At 45.9% G+C, this 22,050-nt stretch overlaps 1 protein-coding gene across 1 annotated transcript in view; it reads left to right on the forward strand.

Moving 5' to 3' along the window:
• INO80C (INO80 complex subunit C) overlaps window positions 1–22,050 on the forward strand; it is a 52,960-nt gene that overhangs the window by 15,660 nt on the left and 15,250 nt on the right. Inside the window, exon 2 of the mRNA XM_040353477.1 lies at window positions 15,455–15,566. Coding sequence (XP_040209411.1) covers window positions 15,455–15,566 — 112 coding nt within the window. The remainder of the gene's footprint in view (window positions 1–15,454; window positions 15,567–22,050) is intronic.

Raw genomic sequence — 22,050 nt, forward strand, 5'->3', positions numbered from 1 at the left:
GCACAATAGCTGCGTATGATGGGCACAAGTAGCTGCATATGGTGGGCACAATGGCTGCGTATGATGGGCACAAGTGGCTGCAAATAGTGGGCACACTGGCTGCGTATGACGGGCACAAGTGACCTACCCCAGTCTAGGATATTCACGGACCAAAGAAAAAGCAGCTGCGCATGCGCCGTGGACCCGCGATCAGCTGTGCTCCTGGCATACGAGCACTGGAAGTGACGCGGTACGATTTTTTCACAGGTCCGAGGATTTTTTACTACAGATCTGATCCCTACAGCTGGGAGGATGGCGGTGGGGCGGGGGGTGATTCGTACAGCTGGGAGGATGGCGGTTGGGGGGGGGGGGTGATTCGCACAGCTGGGAGGATGGCGGTGGGGGGGGGGGTGATTCGTAGAGCTGGGAGGATGGTGGTGTGGGGGGGGGTGATTCGTACAGCTGGGAGGATGGCGGTGGGGGGGGGGGGGATTCGTACAGCTGGGAGGATGGTGGTGGGGGGGGGTGATTCATACAGCTGGGAGGATGGCGGTGGGGGGGGGGGTGATTCGTACAGCTGGGAGGATGGTGGTGGGGGGGGGGTGATTCGTACAGCTGGGAGGATGGCGGTGGGGGGGGGGGTGATTCGTACAGCTGGGAGGATGGTGGTGGGGGGGGGTGATTCGTACAGCTGGGAGGATGGCGGTGGGGGGGGTGATTCGTACAGCTGGGAGGATGGCGGTGGGGGGGGGGGTGATTCGTACAGCTGGGAGGATGGTGTTGGGGGGGGGGGATTCGTACAGCTGGGAGGATGGTGTTGGGGGGGGTGATTTGTACAGCTGGGAGGATGGCGGTGGGGGGGGGGTGATTCGTACAGCTGGGAGGATGGCGGTGGGGGGGGGTGATTCGTACAGCTGGGAGGATGGTGTTGGGGGGGGGGTGATTCGTACAGCTGGGAGGATGGCGGTGGGGGGGGTGATTCGTACAGCTGGGAGGATGGCGGTGGGGGGGGGGTGATTCATACAGCTGGGAGGATGGCGGTGGGGGGGGGGTGATTCGTACAGCTGGGAGGATGGCGGTGGGGGGGGGGGTGATTCGTACAGCTGGGAGGATGGGGGGGGGGGGGGGGGGTGATTCATACAGCTGGGAGGATGGCGGGGGGGGGGGGGGTGATTTGTACAGCTGGGAGGATGGCGGTGGGGGGGGGGTGATTCGTACAGCTGGGAGGATGGCGGTGGGGGGGGGGTGATTCGTACAGCTGGGAGGATGGCGGTGGGGGGGGGTGATTCGTACAGCTGGGATGATGGGGGGGGGCGGGGGGGGGTGATTCATACAGCTGGGAGGATGGCGGTGGGGGGTGGGGTGATTTGTACAGCTGGGAGGATGGTGTTGGGGGGGGGGGTGATCCCTACAGCTGGGAGGATGGCGGTGGGGGGGGGGGATTCGTACAGCTGGGAGGATGGCGGTGGGGGATTCGTACAGCTGGGAGGATGGCGGTGGGGGGGGGGGGATTCGTACAGCTGGGGGGATGGCGGTGGGGGGGGGGATTCGTACAGCTGGGAGGATGGCGGTGGGGGATTCGTACAGCTGGGAGGATGGCGGTGGGGGATTCGTACAGCTGGGAGGATGGCGGTGGGGGATTCGTACAGCTGGGAGGATGGCGGTGGGGGGGGGGGGGATTCGTACAGCTGGGGGGATGGCGGTGGGGGGGGGGGGGATTCGTACAGCTGGGAGGATGGCGGTGGGGGGGGGGGATTCGTACAGCTGGGAGGATGGCGGTGGGGGGGGGGGGGGATTCGTACAGCTGGGAGGATGGCGGTGGGGGGGGGGGGGATTCGTACAGCTGGGAGGAGGGCGGGGGGGGGTTCGTACAGCTGGGAGGATGGCGGTGGGGGGGGGGGATTCGTACAGCTGGGAGGATGGCGGTGGGGGGGGGGGGGATTCGTACAGCTGGGGGGGTGGCGGTGGGGGGGGGGGGGATTCGTACAGCTGGGAGGATGGCGGTGGGGGGGGGGGGATTCGTACAGCTGGGAGGATGGCGGTGGGGGGGGGGGGGATTCGTACAGCTGGGAGGATGGCGGTGGGGGGGGGGGGATTCGTACAGCTGGGAGGATGGCGGTGGGGGATTCGTACAGCTGGGAGGATGGCGGTGGGGGGGGGGGATTCGTACAGCTGGGAGGATGGCGGTGGGGGGGGGGGATTCGTACAGCTGGGAGGATGGCGGTGGGGGATTCGTACAGCTGGGAGGATGGCGGTGGGGGATTCGTACAGCTGGGAGGATGGCGGTGGGGGGGGGGGGGGGAGGATGGTCCCGTGTACATGGAGCCTAAAAAAATACAGAAGAGCGGAACTTTACTTTTTGGGTAACATTTCACTTCAAAGATAAATCAAACCTAAAGTTCCACCTTAAACTTTCCCATTGAAATGAGGAATAAAATGGAAATGTGTTTGTTGGTATTCAGAAGCTCTCCTCCTACATACACATTTTCTTCACAGTCTTTATTGCGCACACCAAAACAATGTGACATTTTATTATACATGGGGGATGCTTTAAAAGCCAGAGAGTCTATGTTTTTTACGGACCTCAATAAGCCTCTGCTTTGGGGGCGGGGCTGGAGGCGGGGCTGTGTCACCGTTTGCTCCCTATCACAGAATGCAGCCTAATGTATCTGCATGTCTCTTTCCCCTCCCCCCTCCCCCCCGCTCTTTGTAGGTTTCTCATTGGATCTGCATGTTCTGTCCCGCCCCCCCGCTCTGTGTATGCCTCCTCGTTATGGTTGCTCGTCACTTCCGTGACAAATTGTGATGGGTTCACTGAGGGGTAGTGTCGTGAATCCCCTGGAACGCATCACATTTGGCATTGGAACGCATTGCGCATGCGCAGTTTGCCGCCACGTGACTTAGGCTGCATTCTGTGATAGGGAGCAGAATATGACACTGCACCGTATCTAAGATATCCCTCTTCAAAATGCCGATGTATATCGACGTGTGCATGGTCGTGCCACGCTGTACCCAAACTAAATTGATGTCTTTTTTTTTTTATTTTTTTTTTATTTCCACATTTATTTATTTATTTATTTTTTTGCACTATAAACAAAATAAGACCGTCAATTTAGATTTTTTTGTTTTTTACTTTCTGCTTAAAAACATATCCATAAAAAAAAAAAAAAAAATGAAGAATTCAAATTTCTTCATAAATATTAGGCCAATATGCATTCTGGTACATATGTTTGGTAACAAATCCAAATAAGTGTATATTAATTAGAGGTCGACCGATATGGGTTTTTCTCTGACCGATGCCGATACTTCGAAATCTGGGCGGCCGCTGGCCGATATATGATGCCGATTTTTGCATTTTATTTTTTTTTGGTGGCACTGGCTCGTGGCACTGGATGGCACCAGCAGAAGGTACTTATTGGCACTGGCAGGTTGCACTTGATGGCACTGAAAGAGGGTACTAGCAGATGGCACTGATTGGCAGGTGGCACTGATTGGCAGATGGCACGTGGCACTGACTGGCAGGTGGCACTAATTGGCACTGGGTGGCAAAAGTTAGCACTGTTTGGCATTGGCAAGTGGCACTGATGGCTTTAGTTGGCACTGGATCGCACTGGCAGGTGGCACTGGATGGAAGGTGGCACTGTATGGAAGGTGGCACTAATTGGCACTGGCAGGTGGCTTTGGCAGATGGCACTGGATGGAAGGTGGCACTAATTGGCACTGGATGGTGGCACTGGTATTGCCACTGGCAGATGGCACTGGGTGGCAAGTGGCACTAATTGGCACTGGCAGGTGGCACTGGTGCAAAAAAAATGGTGTCACCACCCTCAGTACAGACCCCCTTTCCCTCCAGTATAGACACCCCCCTCCCCCTGCTACAGACACCAGAGAGCGGTGTGTGTCCCACGAGCGCGGCCCCTCCTCCTCTGTGGGCGTAAACAGAGAGGAGGGCCGCCGCGCTGGGTGTACCAAGATGGCCGCGGCTCCGGAGCTAGGCCGAAGGATTGCCGCCGCGGTCACAGCATCAGGGAAGGCCGCGGCATTGCCTAGCTCCGGATCCGTGGCACCGCTAGCGACCATGTAAAATATCGGCCTAATTTGGATAAAAATTGGCCGATGCCAATTTCTCCAAAACGGCCAAATATCAGCCGATATATCGGTCGACCTCTAATATTGATTGGTTTGCACAAAAGTTGTACTGTCTACAAACTATGGTATACAGTATCTCACAAAAGTGAGTACACCCCTCAGATTTTGTAAATATTTTGTTCTATCTTTTCATGTGACAACACTGAAGAAATTACACCTCGCTACAATGTAAAGTAGTGAGTGTGCAGCTTGTATAACAGTGTAAATTTTGCTGTTTCCTCAAAATGTCTAAATCACTGGAAACAAAAGTGAGTACACCCCTAAGTGAAAATGTCCAAATTGGACCCAATTAGCCATTTTCCCTCCCTGGTGTAATTTGACACGATAGTATTACAAGGTCTCAGGTGTGAAAGGGGAGCAGGCGTGTTAAATTTGGTGTTATCGCTCTCACTCTCTCATACTGGTCACTGGAAGTTCAACATGGCACCTCATGGCAAAGAACTCTCTAAAGGTTTGAAAAAAAGAATTGATGATCTAGGCCAGTGTTTCTCAACTCCAGTCCTCAAGGCGCCCCAACAGGTCATGTTTTCAGGCTTCCCATTATTTTGCACAGGTGATTTGATCAGTTTCACTGGCTTAGTAATTACCCCAGTCGTTTCATCTGAGGGAAATCCTGAAAACATGACCTGTTGGGGCGCCTTGAGGACTGAAGTTGAGAAACATTGACCTAGGCTATAAGAAGATTGCCAAGAACCTGGAACTGAGCCAAGACCATAAAGCGGTTTAACAGGACAGGTTTCATTCAGAACAGGCCTCGCCATGGTCGACCAAAGAAGTTGGGTGCACGTGCTCTGCATCATATCTAGAGGTTGTCTTTGGGAAATATAGACATATGAGTGCTGTCAGTATTGCTGCAGAGGATGAAGGGGTGGATCACCCTGTCAGTGCTCAGACCATACGCCGCACACTGCATCAAATTGATCTGCATGGCTGTCGTCCCAGAAGAAATACTTCTTTTTTTTTTTTTTTTTTTTTTTTCTAAAAATTATGCACATGAAAGCCTGCAAACAGTTTGCTGAAGACAAGCAGACTAAGGACATGGGCTACTGGAACCATGTCCTGTGGTCTGATGAGACCAAGATACAATTATTTGGTTCAAATGTTATCAAGCGTGTGTGGTGGCAACTAGCTGAGGAGTACAAAGACAAGTGTATCTTACCTACAGTCAAGCATGGTGGTAGCAGTGTCATGGTCTGGGCCTGCATGAGTGCTGCCAGCACTTGGGAGCTACAGTTCATTGAGGTAATCCATGAATGCCAACATGTACTGTGACATACTGAAGCAGAGCATGATCCCATCCCTTCTGAGACTGGGCCGCAGGGCAGTATTGCAACATAACGACCCCAAACACACCTCCAAGATGACCACTGCCTTGCTAAAGAAGCTGAGGGTAAAGGTGATGGACTGGCCAAGCATGTCTCCAGACCTAAACCCTATTGAACATCTGTGGGGCATCCTCAAATGGAAGGTGAAGGGGCGCGACGTCTCTAACATCCACCAGCTCTGTGATGTCATCATGGAGGAGTGGAAGAGGACTTCAGTGGCAACTTGTGAAGCTCTGGTGAACTCCATGCCCAAGAGGGTTAAGGCAGGGCTGGAAAATAATGGTCACACAAAATATTGACACTTTTGGCCCAATTTGGACATTTTCACTTAGTACTCGCTTTTATTGCCAGCAGTTTAGACATTAATGGCTGTGTGTTGAGTTATTTTGAGGGGACAGCAAATTTAAACTGATATACAAGCTGTACACTCACTACTTTACATTGTAGCAAAGTGTAATTTCTTCAGTGTTGTCACATGAAAAAATATAATAAAGTATGTACAAATGTGAGGGGTGTACTTACTTTTGTCAGCTACTGTATACAGTGGAACCTTGGATTACGAGCATAATCTGTTCCAGGAGAATGCTTATAATCCAAGGTACTCGCATATCAAAGTGAGTTTCCCCATTGAAGTCAATGGAAACAAAAACAATTTGTTCCGCATTGACTTCAATGGCATGCATTACCGCATGTGGCCAGAGGCGGGGGGGGGGGGCGTAGAGCCTCGCAAATGGCTGAAAAGGCCCGAGGACACTTCATCTGACCTCAGAAAGACTTTGTTCCTGGGGTCAGCCTAGCTATCCTCAGGCTGCGTTCGGCTCTGCTCGGATCCGCCCCCATTTTAGGCCAAATGCAGTATTGCAGGCCCCATTATCTTTAATTCTTCTCGTTTTGCAAGACAACGCTCGCAAACAGAGTCAGAATTATAAAAAAAAAGTTGCTTGTCTTTCAAAAAGCTTGTTAACTGAGTTATGCTGGCCATACACTATACGAAAAATCGTCCGAAATTCGGTCGTTATTTTGACAGACAGTTCTTTCGTTTTTCGAACAGTTAATGGGCACAAAATTGATAATTGTTGGGATGTTTTTGAGCCGAAAAAACGAAGGACAAGTTTGGAAATTTTCTGCCGAACGAACGATAAATCGGAAGGTTAATGTGTTTCCTGTCCGAACTTTCTGCACTAGGTATATGTAAAAAAACAAACCAAATTATTTTATTTATGTCCACTGAACGATTTATCGGTCATTACATGATGGCAATATCGTTTGCGCTAATGACCGAATGTTCGTTTTTCGAAAGTTCGTTCGGACGATTTTTCGTAGAGTGTATGGCCAGCATAACTCGTAAACTGAGGTTTCACTGTATACTGCAACTTTTTTTATTTATTTTTTTACTAGTAATTGTGGCGATCAGTAACTTAGCAGGACTGTGATCTTGCGGCTTGCATTCGTACACTGACTGACACTTTTGACACATTTTAGGAACCAATGATACTAAAACAGTTATCAGTGCTAAAAATATGTACTGTCACTTTACTAATGACACTGGCTGGGAAGGAGTTAAACATTTAGGGTGCCAGCAGTAATCCATGCCCGGTACCCACTGATTGACATTGAGCCTAGGTTCACACTGCTGCGAATTCAAAATCGCGGTAAAATGCGCGATTTTGCCGCGATTTTGGCTGCAATTTAATGTAAATCGCGGCCCGAAATCGCAAAAAGTAGTACAGGAACTACTTTTTGAAATCGCAGATGCGGCGTCGCACTGATTAGGACAGTGCCATTGCCGACAATTGCCGGCAAATGCCGCCGATTTGAGATGCGATTTGACATGTCAAATCGCATCTCAAATCGTTCCAAATCGTACCCAGTGTGAACCAGGGCTTAATCACAGAACAGCTTTTGGAAGCAGCGGCGCATGCCCCCTACGCAGAAGTGACAAATTGTGTACCTAGTACATGATCTGGCACAGGAGAGCCCCCTTGCTGCCGTATACATTTTGTTATACGGCCGGCAATCGGTTAAAGAGACATTTGGCTGACAAACCAAGAGTAGACTTAATTTTAAAGTGACAGTCTTAAATAAAAGATGCTTGTGTTAGGGCGCGATCAAATAGGTGGTTGAGCCAAGATTTTACCACACCATTCACCCCCCCCCCCCCCCAAAGTAGAACTATAGGCAACAGTAAGAAGGAAAAATCACAGCACTTAAAGTGGCTGTTTACCCACTTCTACTAAATGCTCCCATCCTCTCTGTACCAAAATAATAATTGTGCCTGTGTTCTGGAAAAAAATCTGCCGAATTGTACCTATCTTAGCTCCGCTCCGGCGCTCTCTCTCTTCTCCAGCTCACAGCTCTAGTGAGCGGGGCCGAGCGCTCTCGCTGACAGCTAGGGAGGAGGAGGAGGGGAGAGAGAGAGAGACAACCATCAGCTGAGTGTCTGGAGCCACGCTCATATAGGTACAATCGGGCAGATTTCTTTTATTTACAGAACACAGGCACAGGGACAATTATTATAATGGTACATAGCAGGTGGGAGTATTTAATAGCTGATATGAGCAGAGATAGGCAGAGAGGGGAGAAGGGACACAGGAGACAGCAGGCTACAGATGACAGAATCGCGCAAACTGCCACCATGACAGGGCACAGCAGCCATGATTATCGTGGTCAGTTTGCAGGGGGAGGGCATAGCCAAGCAGGATCAGCCGGGTATTTCAGGTGATACGGGGGTCCAAATTACACAGCACATGCACTGTGCTGTATAACATGCTTTAAGGGAACGGGGGGGGGTGTTTAACAAGCGCTTTAACACAATTTTTCCTTGTTGCTGCGTACACCAAGAAGAATTATAGGCAAAAAAAAAATCCTGACGCCACTATGGCAGCATACTAGTGATGGAGCTCTGCCTCTCTTGCACTACTCTCCTCCACAGGACCAGTGAATAGCATAAATAAAGGCCTAGTTAGGCCCCGCCCATTCTTCTTTTTTTTTTCACCTCCACGCACCAGTGAAGAGTAAGCAGTTCTATGTCCCCACCTCTGCCTGAGTGCTGTAGCCGTCTGGGTTTAGCCTCTCGCAGTGCAAAGTCCCAGTGCTCCGGCTGCTAAATGCACTAAATAGCCTCGGACCCCCTCCCGTGGGTTTTCATGGGGCCTGCAGTGGTTCCTCTTGGGGGAAAAAAATCTGCCTTTAAAATTAGTGACTGCAGTGTTTGTGGAATGTGAGGGGGCCGGCTATGCATCCTTTCTCTCTTGGCCCTTGTGCCATACAGGGTTGCCTTTACCTTTGCCTAGGTCTCCCTTTTATATCTCTCGCTTCCTTTGCCTTCCATTGGCCTCTCCTCCTGCAGTGGCTCATTTCTAGGCACATTACCCTCCCAGAAGTGGGGTCTCTGTTCCTTGCTGCCTGGGCAATCCTTTAGGGCGAGTGCGGCCACCCAGCTCTGTTTTCTAGTTATAGTAGGGCAGCCTATTGATTTTTTTTATTTTTTTAGTGGGCTGCCCTACACATACAGTTGTGCTCATAAGTTTACATACCCTGGAAAAATCACAGCGTAAACACTAACCATGAGTGAAAGAAAAGTTTTTGTTATCATTCATATTCTCTGAAAAATGGCCAAGAAATCATAAATTCTGCCAGGGTATGTAGACTTATGAGCACAACTGTAGTTACATAGTCAGGTTGAAAACAGACACGAGTCGATCTAGTTCAATCAATGACACGTAACAAACTTGGCAAAGCAGTTTGCTGAGTATTTTGTTGTGTTGCAGTGAGAGACAGAGACAATATAGAACCACCTCCGGTTAGTCAAGAGGCTTACCGGAGTGAGAGGACTCAAATGGGCATATGCTCAGTGAGTCAACAAGGCTTATGGTGCAACCACGAAAATATGGGACCTCCACGTCTGGGTTCCAGATCAAGTTGTAAGGCAATCCAATTGGTCAAGAGATGTCATCAAGAAACAGTCTTCAGAAGCAGCCAACTTGTCAGACTGAATCCTCTCAAGTGTTCAAAATGGCATGACCAAAAAATAAAATACTCCACATAGTGTGAATCTGTATAAACATAAGATTTATTGAAAGAAAATTGGCAACACTCAGTGAGAACGTGGATAAAGCGCTTAAAATTGAAGTTTGTGGGTAACGCAATGACATCAGCAGGGCTCACCCGATGCATTTAGTCTAAAGAGACTTCATCTGGGTTTGCATGACGGTCACTGGCAGGCTGCATTTCTGACCATCTCTTGTGTTATGTTTGCAGTCTCTGACCATCTCCTGTATCAGATGGTTAGAGACTGCATACATGGTGCAGGAGACGGTCAGGGACTGCAGACATGGTGCAGGAGACGGTCAAACTCTAGACTGCATTTTTTTTTTTTTTTTTTTTTTTTTTTTTTTAGCTTTTCTTGCACTAAAGGTGCCAATAATGGTCAACAATAAATTCATAATAATTTAAATTGATGATATTAACCACTGGGCACTTAAACCCCCTTAATAACCCGACCAATGTTCAGCTTTCGGTGCTCTCACAATTTGAATTACAATTACTCAGTCATACAACATTGTACCCAAATTAAATTTTCGTCCTTTTTTTTCACACAGATAGAGCTTTCTTTTGGTTGTATTTAATCACTGTTGTTTTTTTTTATTTTTTTGCGCTATAAGAGAAAAAAGACTGAAAATTCTGTAAAAAAAAAAAATGAATTTTTCTTGGTTTCTGTTATAAAATTTAGCAAATTAGTATTTTTTCTTCATACATTTTGGCCAAAATTTATACTGCTACATATATTTGGTAAAAATAAGTACACATTGGTATATATTATTTAGTCTTTGTGAAAGTTATAGAGTCCACAAGCTATGGTGCCAATATCTGAAAATTGATCACACCTGAAGTACTGATGGCCTATCTCAATTCTTGAGACCCTAACATGCCAGAAAAGTAAAAATACCCCCAAATGACCCCTTTTTGGAAAGAAGACATTCCAAGGTATTTAGAAAGAGGCATGGTGATTTTTTCCCACAATTCTTTGCAAAATCAAGATTTTTTCCCCCCCACAAAATTGTCATATTAGCAGGTTATTTCTCACACACAGCATATGCATACCACAAATTATACCCAAAAACACATTCTGCTATTCCTCCTGAGCAGGGTTCGACAAATCCCGGGCGCCAGGTAGCCATGGCGACTAGAAATAGGGTCCTGGCGACTTGGCTTGGAAGGGGGGCAAAAAAAAAATTTTTTTTTTTTTTTTTTTGTGAGCTGGTGCCATCTGGTGGTCAGCCGTTGGTATTACAAGTTATTACCACCATATGTGTAAGCTGGCGCCATCTGGTGGTGGCTGTTGGTATTACAAGTTAAGCATTACAAGTTAAACAGCAATTCTAATGTTATTTTTCACTATTTTCACTGCCATCTTCTTCCCTCTAATTAGAACCCCCAAACATTATATATATTTTTTATCCTAACACCCTAGAGAATAAAATGGCGATCGTTGCAATACTTTCTGTCACGCCGTATCTGCGCAGCGGTCTTACAAGCGCACTTTTTTTGTGAAAAAATTACACTTTTTTTAATAAAAAATAAGACAACAGTAAAGTTATCCCCATTTTTTTTTTATATTATGAAAGATAATGTTACGCCGAGTAAATTCATACCCAACATGTCACGCTTCAAAATTGCGTCCGCTCGTGGAATGCCGACAAACTTTTACCTTTTAAAATCTTCATAGGCGACGTTTAAAAAAATCTACAGGTTGCATGTTTTGAGTTACAGAGGAGGTCTAGAGCTAGAATTATCTCTCGCTCTACCAATCGCGGCGATACCTCACATGTGTGGTTTGAACACCGTTTACATATGCGGGCGCTGTTCACGTATGTGTTCGGTTCTGCGCGCAAGCTCGTCGGGATGGGCGCGTTTTCTGGCTCCTAACTTTTTTACCTGGCTCCTAGATTCCAAGCAAATTTGTCAACCCCTGCTCCTGAGTATGGCGATACCACATGTGTGAGACTTTTACACAGAGGCCCAACATGCAGGGAGCACCATCAGGCGTTCTAGAGCACCCAGACCAATTCTGACATTTCTCTCCTACATGTAAAAATCCTAATTTATTTGCTAGAAAATTGCATAGAACCCCAAAACATTATGTATGTTTTTTTAGCAAAGACCTTAGAGAATACAATGGCGGTCGTTGCAACGTTTTATATCGCACTATATTTGCGCAGCAATTTTTCGAATGTGTTTTTTACAAAAAAAAAGTTTTGTGCTTAAAAAACAAAACAGTAAAGTTAGCCCAATGTTTTTACATAATGTGAAATATGAAGTTACGCCGAGTAAATAGATACCCAACATGTCACCCTTCAAAATTGCACACGCTCGTGGAATGGCGCCAAACTTCGCTACTTAAAAATCCCCATAGGCGACACTTTAAATATTTTTACTGGTTACATGGTTTTAGCTACAGAGAAGGTCTAGGGCCAAAATGATTGCTCTCACTCTAACGTTCGCAGGGATACCTCACATGTGTGGTTTGAACACCGTTTTCATATGTGGGCGGGACTTGCATCTGCGGGGACAGGGGCGCTTTAAAAAATGCTTTAAAAAATGTATATATTTTATTGTTCATTTTAATCTATTTATTTTAGTTTGACATGTTTTTCCACAAAAAATAAAAAATTTTGATCGCTTTTATTTCTATTGCGAGGAATGTAAACATCCCTTGTAATAGGAATATGTCATGACAGGTCCTCTTTACAGTGAGATGTGGGGTCAATAAGACCCCACATCTCACCTCTAGGCTGGGAAACCTGAAAAACAAACAAAAAAAAAAAAACAATCCTGGTTTCGATCGTAGCGTTGTCGGTAGAAGCAGGAGGGGGGCGTATTGCACAGTATTGCCCAGAGTATTGCACAGTATTGCCCAGCGTATGGGGCTGCACTGCCGCTGACATCCGCTCTCTTCTCTCTCCTCTCACAGTGTACCGATCGGTACAGAGAGGGAGGAACCGGCGTCATCACATGACGCCGGTTTGTTTACAAGTGATCGCTCCGTCATTGGACAGAGCGATCACGTGGTAAACCGAGGTAAACAGAGCGAGGTAAAGAGAGCGATTTACCGTCCGGACCCGGCGGTCATGGACACTCCCGTGTGTGTGCGATTCTGGAAGGCCGTTAATTAAAGGCCTCCCAGAGTTAAGCAACCGCCCTGTGGCCGTACTTTGGCTATGGGGCGGTTGTTAAGTGGTTAATTAAAAAGTTGAATATAATACAATTGTATATAAAAATATAAATACTGTCATTTTCGGTATCGGTTTTCAGCCTAGTGCGTCCTTCCTCTTCGGTTTCGGCACCAAAATTTCCATTTGGTGCACCCCTACCAGAACGCGCAGGAAAACGTGCATTTCTGCATGTGTTCCCAAAACGTGCAGATGTGAACGAAGCATTAGAGCCAAACAAGCTGCTATCATAGCAAAAAGATTTTCAGAAGAGCAATGTAAAGTAGATTATACATCTCAAATAACTCTTTTACAGCTCCCTATAGATCTTTATTGAACATCAGGTGTGTATTTTTTGCATATTAATGTGGCAAACGCAAGGCCCGCAGGCCATTTCATGTGGAATTCGTACCAGGACATTTTTTCTTAGCTGGACTGTGCTTACTACTGTCAGCTCTCACAGATTCCTGCCTAAATTGCATTCTTTCATGGCGGAGCACGGCAGGGACAGATGGCATCCAATGATCTCCCTGCAAGTGAGAGAGAGGCAGAGTGCCTACACTGTCGGGAGGTACTAGAGCGAGGCACGGTAGGTGAGATGCGAGGATGTTTTTTTGGGGAGAGGGGATGGGAGAGATCAGGACTGTGGAGGGAGATGAATGCAGAGGTGGGGGATGGGGAAAGAATGGTGCAGAGGTCAGAGCAGAAGAGGGGTGGAAGTGAGATGTGGACAGCCTGTGGAAGAATCCTGTGCTCTGTGCATATCACACCCCTAAACACTGCACTCTGTATGTTGTACATTTCTCAACTCTGCACTCTGTGCGCTGCATACTCCTGAGCTCTGCACTCTGTTCACCGCTTACTCCTCAACTCTACTCTCCTGTAGTCCAAGGGAGGGGGCGAGCACGACACTCCACACCAGGGAGAAAGCCTCAGATTACTGTGTGGAGTTACAGGCAGAAGAACAGGAAGTGAGGATTTCTCAGAAGAAATAAGGACATTTAAAGCAAAATCGAAGGATGAGGTAAGTGAAGGAGGACTGCACTAAGGTAAAGGAATCATTTAGGAGAAAAAAATGTACCTTTACAACCCCTTTAATAGTGCCAATCTGCAGACATCTCAGTGACCATGTGCCATTAACTCAGGGGCAGCTCAGTGGCATATACTGGCACACACCTCCAAAACTTCTTCCTCCCTGCAACAGCTGTCACTTTTTTTAAATATGCAGGGCTCCACCTGAGATCTGTGAAACTATGCACTACAAGGCCATCTGCTACAGATAGACTTGTAGTCCCCAATAGGATACAAGTACGGTAATTACTGCCCTTTGACACTTCTTTTGGCTCTCCAACTGGAGACCCGTGCCTCATTCCAGAAAACCCATGTTTGCAGGATCCTGTGATTCTGTCACAGCCAAACTTTCCTATAAGGATAGTATTGTCAGTGTTATAAGCAGAGTTATACTTCTGCTCTATATAGGGTTTTGTGCGAAGGCTGAAATATTAAGTGTTGCAAAGAATTTTTTTTTTCTACATCTCCTTAGGAAAAGTCCTAAACCTGATTCATTGTTTTCCCCCAACCAACTTTAAAATGGTAGTAAAGGCTGACGGTTTTCTTTACCTTTTGTGCATTATGTGAAGACTGCTGATTACTCAGTTCTGGGGTCTGATCTGAGTGCCATCAGTCACCACACTCTACTCTGCCCCTCCAGGGCTCGCTGGAGCACCGGGCTGTGGAGGGGGTGTTAGCTTCTGGCTCAGGCTCTCGGTGCCCCACTGAGCCAACCGCCAGCCCAAGTATCTGGGTGTATCCTGGCTCTTGTGATGTCAGTTGGATTCCAAGTCTTTGTAGTGTAAACCAGCACTAACAAGTGGTATGTAACAATTTGTATCACCTGGTGTTTGTTGAAAGGATGGCGGGATTCTAAATCCCACCTGCCAGAGGCAAGTCTGAAGTTGGATAATAGGTCTTTTTAAGGTCCACGAAGAACAGCTTTTTTTTTTTTTCTTGAATTTCTTGGTAAGCAGAACAGATTTTGTATATTTTCTTCTTAAAGGGCCAGTTCACAAAAGAATGTGGTGTGGGAAACTGCACTGCAATTGCGATCTGCAGCAGGTGTCAATCTTAAGTTAATGACGTCCCAAACTCTGGTCACAAAGGCAGTTAATTTACCCGCCCCCGATTGCATGGTACCATAGTGATTACTGCATGCACTACTTTTGGTGTGGTTTGATTTCAGCCCATGAAGTCTAATTTATGTCTCATGTTTATCAGAAAACAGTTTTCTTTAGCCTAGGTTCACATTGGAGCGATTTGAGAGATCAAATCGCATGATAAGTCGCAGCCTATTGGAGGCAATGGCACTGTTCCAATCGGTGCGACACCGATTTGCAAAAGTAGTTCCTGCACTACTTTTGTCGATTTTCAGGTGCGATTTCTATAGACATCTGTTTATGAAGCCACACAAATGTCTCAAGTAGCACTTGAAATCGCGCTGACCTTGCTACTTTGAAATTGCGCTACTTCAAGTAAAGTAGCACGATTTCAAAGTAGCATCAGTGTGAACTAGGGCTATTAAAGGAATACCTGTATATGTTGTCTTCAAGTTGAATAGTACCAGGCAGACGTCAAATGCATTAACTATTGCCTATGCTGTGAACAACATAAATGTTGGTTTTATGTGTTTGTTTCTGGTTTGTTGTTTGCTTGTATAACCTGAAATCTGATCTGTAATAACAATAACCCCTTTAAGGTCCATAACATTAAGATTTTTTTTTTTGTCTTCGGCAGCATTCAGGAATCGGAGGAGCGGCAGCTGGCAAGAAGAACAGGACCTGGAAGAACCTGAAACAGATTCTTGCTTTAGAAAGGGCATTGCCATGGCAACTAAATGATCCGAGCTGTAAGCTGCTTAGCGTGTATTTATAAATAATAGAATTCAACAAATAACTTTCACTGAAACCATGCCGGTTTACATAGCTTTCCTGTGTGTTAGGCATTTGATTGTCTTTAGAGTATAAGCTAGATTAGTTTAATATGGAGCAGAAATGGCTATCTTGTATATATTTAATTCATGCATTGATTGAGCTTGTAGTCTGCCACTGCGACTCCAGACACACCTACAATAAGCCATGGTGCAACTAGCTCTTTTTGTAGTATTTTAATAGATTAAAATAATGTGTGTAGGATTTGTGGTCTCATGTTGCTACTCTGCAGTTTTTACACACAGTTTGGCCCCGAGGGAGGGAATATATGACGAGCTGCCTCATTACTTAGTGATGTAGCTATATTGACTTTGCAGGAAAGCACAAGTCATGCTATTTGGGTAATTATTAGCTGCATCAAAATGTAAATTATTTAGCATAATTAAAGTAATCATTTAGTATAAATAATAAATGCAAACTCATTGATGTGTTTACTGTCTACATCCCTTTCTTGCTTTTATTTATACTGTATGTGAAAAAACATATTCAGCACATCTCTTCTTTATATTATGTCATGAGCACTGCCAATACATACCATGTCTGTTGTGTGCACAAGTTCTGTATATCTTGGGGTTGATTTACTAAAGACAAATATACTGTGCTCCGAAACTTAGTAAATGAGGTAATGCATCACTTTACAAGGGATACTCAATCGCATGCAAGGGAAAAAAAAAAAAAAAAAAAAAAAAACATTTTTGTTTTCACATAATTGGTGGATGGAAGTAAGCAAACTTTGCTCTTATTTACTAAGCTCTAGATCAACTGCACTTGCAAAGTACATAGTCTGTTTGCCTTTAATAATTCAACCCCACTATCTCTGCTGCACTGAAATACAGTGTTTTCCCCAAAAATAAGACCGGGTCTTATACTAATTTTGGCTACAAATAACACACTAGGGCTTATTTTCAGGGGATGTCTTATTTATGGTATGCACCAAAAAGTCCCCCCCCGTCAGCTCAGGAGTCAGCATTGTGAAATTCTGTATTCCCAAAAATAAACCTTAGTTAAAGACCTTATAAAATCATGTAATCCGTTCTGTAAAAATATAATGTGCAGTGTGTCTCCTTGTGTCATTTTATTGTGAAAAATGCCTTATTTACAGCGCTGCTGGGCACTCACGTGATCCGCCGGAGGTCTTCTTCCCTGTTCTGAATACTGCAGAGGGAGGAACGTCAGCCCACTCCGAGCGCTACGGAGGGAGGGACTTCTGACATCAACCTGGGAGGAGAACACAAGAGCTCCAGCGGGTCACGTCAGCGCCCCCACGGCACTGTAAATAAGGTATTTTCCACAATAAAATTACATAAGGAGACACATTACACATTATATAATCTTTTTACAGAACGGATTACATGATTTTACAAGGACTTTAGGGCTTATTTTTGGGGTAGGGCTTATATTGCAGCTATCACAGAAACTCGCGCTAGGTCTTATTTTTGGGGTAGGGCTTATTTTCAGGGAAACAGGATATCGGGCAGTGTTAGCCCTGCCCAATGCTCCTCTCCTTCCGCCACGTTTGGCATGGAAGGGGGGGCGACTTAAAGCATAACTTCCCTTTTTGAGTGAAGCTCCACTTTAATGCTTGCCAGCATGGGACTTCTGATTGCACTGCTAACAGCTCCAGGCTAATATGTTTGCCACTTCTTCGGTTGGTTATTTACTATTAAGTATGGCCTTGTTAAGACCTTATGAGTTGAATGGTTAAGACTGTTTCTTACCCAAGTGTGGGCTTGGAAAAGCTACTCCTGTGTACTGCAGTTTATTGGTGAATCGATGTGTATATGCTTTGAATATACATATAGTATTTGGCTATGCAGTATTCTGCTTCTATTCCAGCTAAGATCTTTGGTTATGTTCAGTTTTAGAGGTTGAAGCTGTACATCTAGTTGGATACCAGCATCTACTATACGTCCCCATTGGTGTGCTCATCCTTGGCCTACTATATCACCTGGAGGCTCCAGAGTTCCTCAACTGTAGATATGTATTGGTTGCTGGCAACTAAATTATACCTACGGATTATGTAATAATTTGCATTTGTTTGGTTAGTGGCATAGGCCTAATTTGCATAGATATGTCTGTACATGACGGTTTTGGATGTTTACAGCTGCTGTTTTTGGCTTCAGTCAATAAACTCTCCAGCATGTTATCCTATGTGTTAATGCAAACATAGGGGGTTATTTACCAAAGGCAAATCCACATTGCACTACAAGTGCGAAGTGCACTTGAAATTGCACTGAAAGTTCAGTCGCTGTAGGTCCGAGGGGGACATGCAATGAAGAAAAAAGAAAAAACGCATTTTAGCTTGCACATGATTGGATAATAAAATCAGCAGAGCTTCCCCTTGTTTCAGATCTACCCCTCAAATTTACAGCGACTGCACTTCCAAGTGCACTTTCAGTGCAATTTCAAGTGCACTTTGCACTTGTAGTGTAAAGTGGATTTGCCTTTCGTAAATAACCCGCATAGGCTGTTCTCAACTGTTTTTGGCTGTAAAAAAAACAAAACAAAAAAAATTAGTGATTTCTGAGAGGAGTTTTTCAACTGTTTTCAGTCTAAATATGTATTAACACTCAAATGTGGCTCACCAAAGTTATTTATTTATTTATTTATTTTTTCATTATTTTTTTTTTTTGATCCATTGGGGGGGAAACCGCTAAATAAATGAAAAACTCACTGCAAAGCTACTGGCTTTGTTTTAAACATTATAACGTCCAGTATGCATGAGGCCTACATGTTGGGTCTTTCTTGAATGATTACATCATAAACCATGAGCTTATGCTTTCTGCATTATAATCAGTCCTCTGTATTTTTCGAAAACATAACATTGGAGTAGGTTTACTTTATGTATTTATTTTGTCTGTATTTATGTTATATTGTTTGAGCACGAACATGTATGGAATAGGTGACAGGACCTCTAGCTGCTAGACTAGGCTATCTCTATGATGACAATCAGGCCTTATGTATACAAAAGACAAAAAAATGCAGCGCTGTGTGATAATGAACCTTACAAATGTAGAGATCGTGCCAAAAATGATGAAAATTAATATTGCTAAAAAATGCAACTATGAATATAAAAATAAAATAAAAATTGTGTTACAAGCAAACTCGCAGTGAAAGAAATTTCATATTATTCCTTACTATCAAGTGTCCAAAAAAAAAAGTTTTTTTCATCAATCGCGGCGATCGTTGTTGCGGGGTGTCAGTCTGACACCCCACAACACCGATCTAGGTAAAGAGTCTCTAACGGAGACTCTTTACCACGTGATCAGCCGTGTCCAATCACGGCTCATTACGATGTAAACAAGAGCAGCCGTGATCGGCTTTTCCTCACTCGCGTCTGTCAGACGCGAGTAGAGACGAGCCGATCGACTGCTCCTCTGACGGGGGGTTTGTGCTGATCGATTATCAGCGCAGCCCCCCCAAGGATGCCCACACTAGACCACCAGGGATGCCACCAGACCACCAGGGATGCCCACCACCAGGTATGCCACCAGGGATGCCAATCAGTGCCCACAATGGATGCCAATCGGTGCCCACAATGGGCATTACTGATTGGCATCAATCAGTACCATATATTACAGTACATCCACGCCGCCCATCTGTGCCCATCCGCGCCGCCCATCTGTGCCCTTCCACGCCGCCCCATCTGTGCCCATCCTCCGTGAAGGAGAAAACGTACTTATTTACAAAGTTTTGTAACGGAAACAAAAAAAAGCATTTGTTTTTCTAAATTTTCTGTCTTTTTTTTAATTTTTTTTAGCAGAAAAATAAAAATCCCAGAGGTGATCAAATACCACCAAAAGAAAGCTCTATTTGCTCTATTTGTGGGAACAAAATGATAACAATTTAGTTTGGGTACAGTGTTGTATGACCGCGCAATTGTCATTCAATGTGCAACAGCGCTGAAAGCTGAAAATTGGTCTGAGCCGGAAGGTGTATAAGTGCCCAGTACTTAAAAGTTTGGGTTGTGGAATCCATTCCAGAAAATTTTCACCGGCAGAACGTTTCAAAAGGTTGTGTCGTCAGGAGACATATTGGATTTTTACCTTAGACACCCTGTCGCCCAGTGGAATGAACGAGGTCAGCACTGTGACCTAAGGCCCCTTTCACACGGACGGATAGAATGGTGCTTTTAGCTGCGGATTCTACCGCAGCTAGAAGCACACAATGCTTTCCTATGGCCCCCTTCACACACTGCATTTGGCTGCGGTTTCATTACCTGCGGTTTGGTGCAGATAGAAAAAATTGAATTGACTGCTTTCAGGAGCGATTTGGCACAGCTAGCTGCACACAGGTAATCGCAGTGCACTGTGTCAGCTGCGTTTGGTATGAATCTTGAGGGGAAACTCAACGCCAAATTTTAAATAAAAAAAACGTCATGGGTTCCCCTCCAAGAGCATACCAGGCCCTCAGGTTTGCTATGGATTTTAAGGGGAACCCCGTATGCCAAAAAAACTGCGTGGGGGGGGGGGTTCCCCCAAAATCCATACCAGACCCTTATCCGAGCACGCAGCCCGGACGGTCAGGAAAGGGGTGGGGACGAGCGAGCGCCCCCCCCCCTTCTGAACCGTACCAGGCCGTATGCCCTCAACATGATGGGTGGGTGCTTTTGGGCAGGGGGGCACCCTGTGGCCCCCCCCACCCCAAAGCACCGTGTCCCCATGTTGATGGGGACAAGGGCCTCTTCCCAACAACCCTGGCCGTTGGTTGTTGGGGTTTGCGGGCAGGGAGGTTATCGGAATCCGGGAGCCCCCTTTAATAAGGGGGCCCCCAGATCCTGCCCCCCCATGCTTCCTCCCGCTGTAATGCCGGGTGGGGTGTACCCTAGTGAGTGATTCTAACTGTAGGGGGAGGGGACTGACTGGGGGAGGTGACCGATCGGTTTCCCTATGTAAAAGGGGCACACCATTGGTCTCCTCTTCCTGACAGGAAGTGGATCTGTGTGTTTACACACAGATCCACTGTCCTGCTCAGTTACTGGGCGATTGCAGGTGCCCAGCGGATATTGCGGCGGCCGGCCACGCGCATCGGGTTCCCTGTGACGCGGCATCGCGCGCTCGCCCCCTTGTGGCTCGGGAAGGTGGAGACGTCGTATAACATCCTCCCAGAACGAGAGGCTTATCGTAGCCTAGTGGTTAAGAATGTCAGTCATGTTAGCCAATCACGGTCTGATGAAGAAGCTTGTAGCTTTGAACCTCCCCTTTTACCTGTGAATAGTGGTATTTCCTATGACATCACATCCGGTCCGGCGCCATCATGTGGTTCACGCTGGTCACGGCCATGATCAGCTGCTTCAGGCTTCCTGGATGATTACAAACGCACCATCCATGCCCCAGGCTGCAGAGGATGATCAGGTCGCTCTCTAGACGCTTTCTAGAGCTTTCAGGACTGGCGAACTTCTCACATGCTGACCTCATTCTACATCAGTTACTAGTTTTTAATTAAAATTCTTGGAAATACTGCACTCAGTCTGACATCCCTCTGTTCCTCCACAATATGCTTTAACTTTTTGTAATAGTTTTTTTCTACTCCGTATTAGTTTCCTTATGAATATCATTTTGATTATATTCAGGTTGTATTTGTCCTTGAATATGTTCATAGAAGAGACAGCTTAGCGGTCATGGCTGCTGAGGCTTCACCCAGCAGAGTTAAATCCTTTCACAATTGGGTTCCTACCAAATGCACTCCCTGTACCTGAAAGTAGGGCTCCAGTTACCTAGCACATGAAAATTAAAAAAAAAATCTCTTTTCGTCATAAGGAATATAACACATGAAGTAACTTAGTGGGCACTTTTAGATGTGTTGCATTTAATGGAATCCATGTAATAGTGCAATGCATTATACACTACTGTGCAAAAAAAATGCTTTCAGAAATAGAAGTGTAAATAGTTTAGTTTGATCAATTAACTAAATGAAAAGTAAATAAACAGAAGGGAAATCCAAATCAGTTATTCGGTATGACCACCCTTTGCCTTCAAAAAGGCACCAGTTCTTCCAGGTACACTTGCAAACATTTTTTAAAGGCACTTGGCAGATAGGTTGTTCCAAACATCTTGTAGAACTAATCACAGATCGGGGGGGGGAAATCATCACTTTGATGACTCCTTGTTCTTCTTTACATTGGCTGTATGTTTAAGGCCATTGTCTTGCTGCAGAATATATTTGGAGCCAATCGCATGCGCCTCTGATGGTATGGCATGATGAATAGGTATCTGCCTGTACTTCTCAGCATTGAGTACACCAGTGATCCTGAACAAATCTCCAACTCCATTTGCAAAAATGCAGCCCCAAACTTGCAAGGAACCTCCACCATGATTCACTGTTGTCTGCAGACACTCATTCTTGCACCACTCTCCAGCCCTTCGGAGAACAAACTGCTTCCTGCTACAGCCAAATATTTAA

Source organism: Rana temporaria, chromosome 5 (assembly GCF_905171775.1).
Source record: "Rana temporaria chromosome 5, aRanTem1.1, whole genome shotgun sequence".
Lineage (NCBI taxonomy): Eukaryota > Metazoa > Chordata > Amphibia > Anura > Ranidae > Rana > Rana temporaria.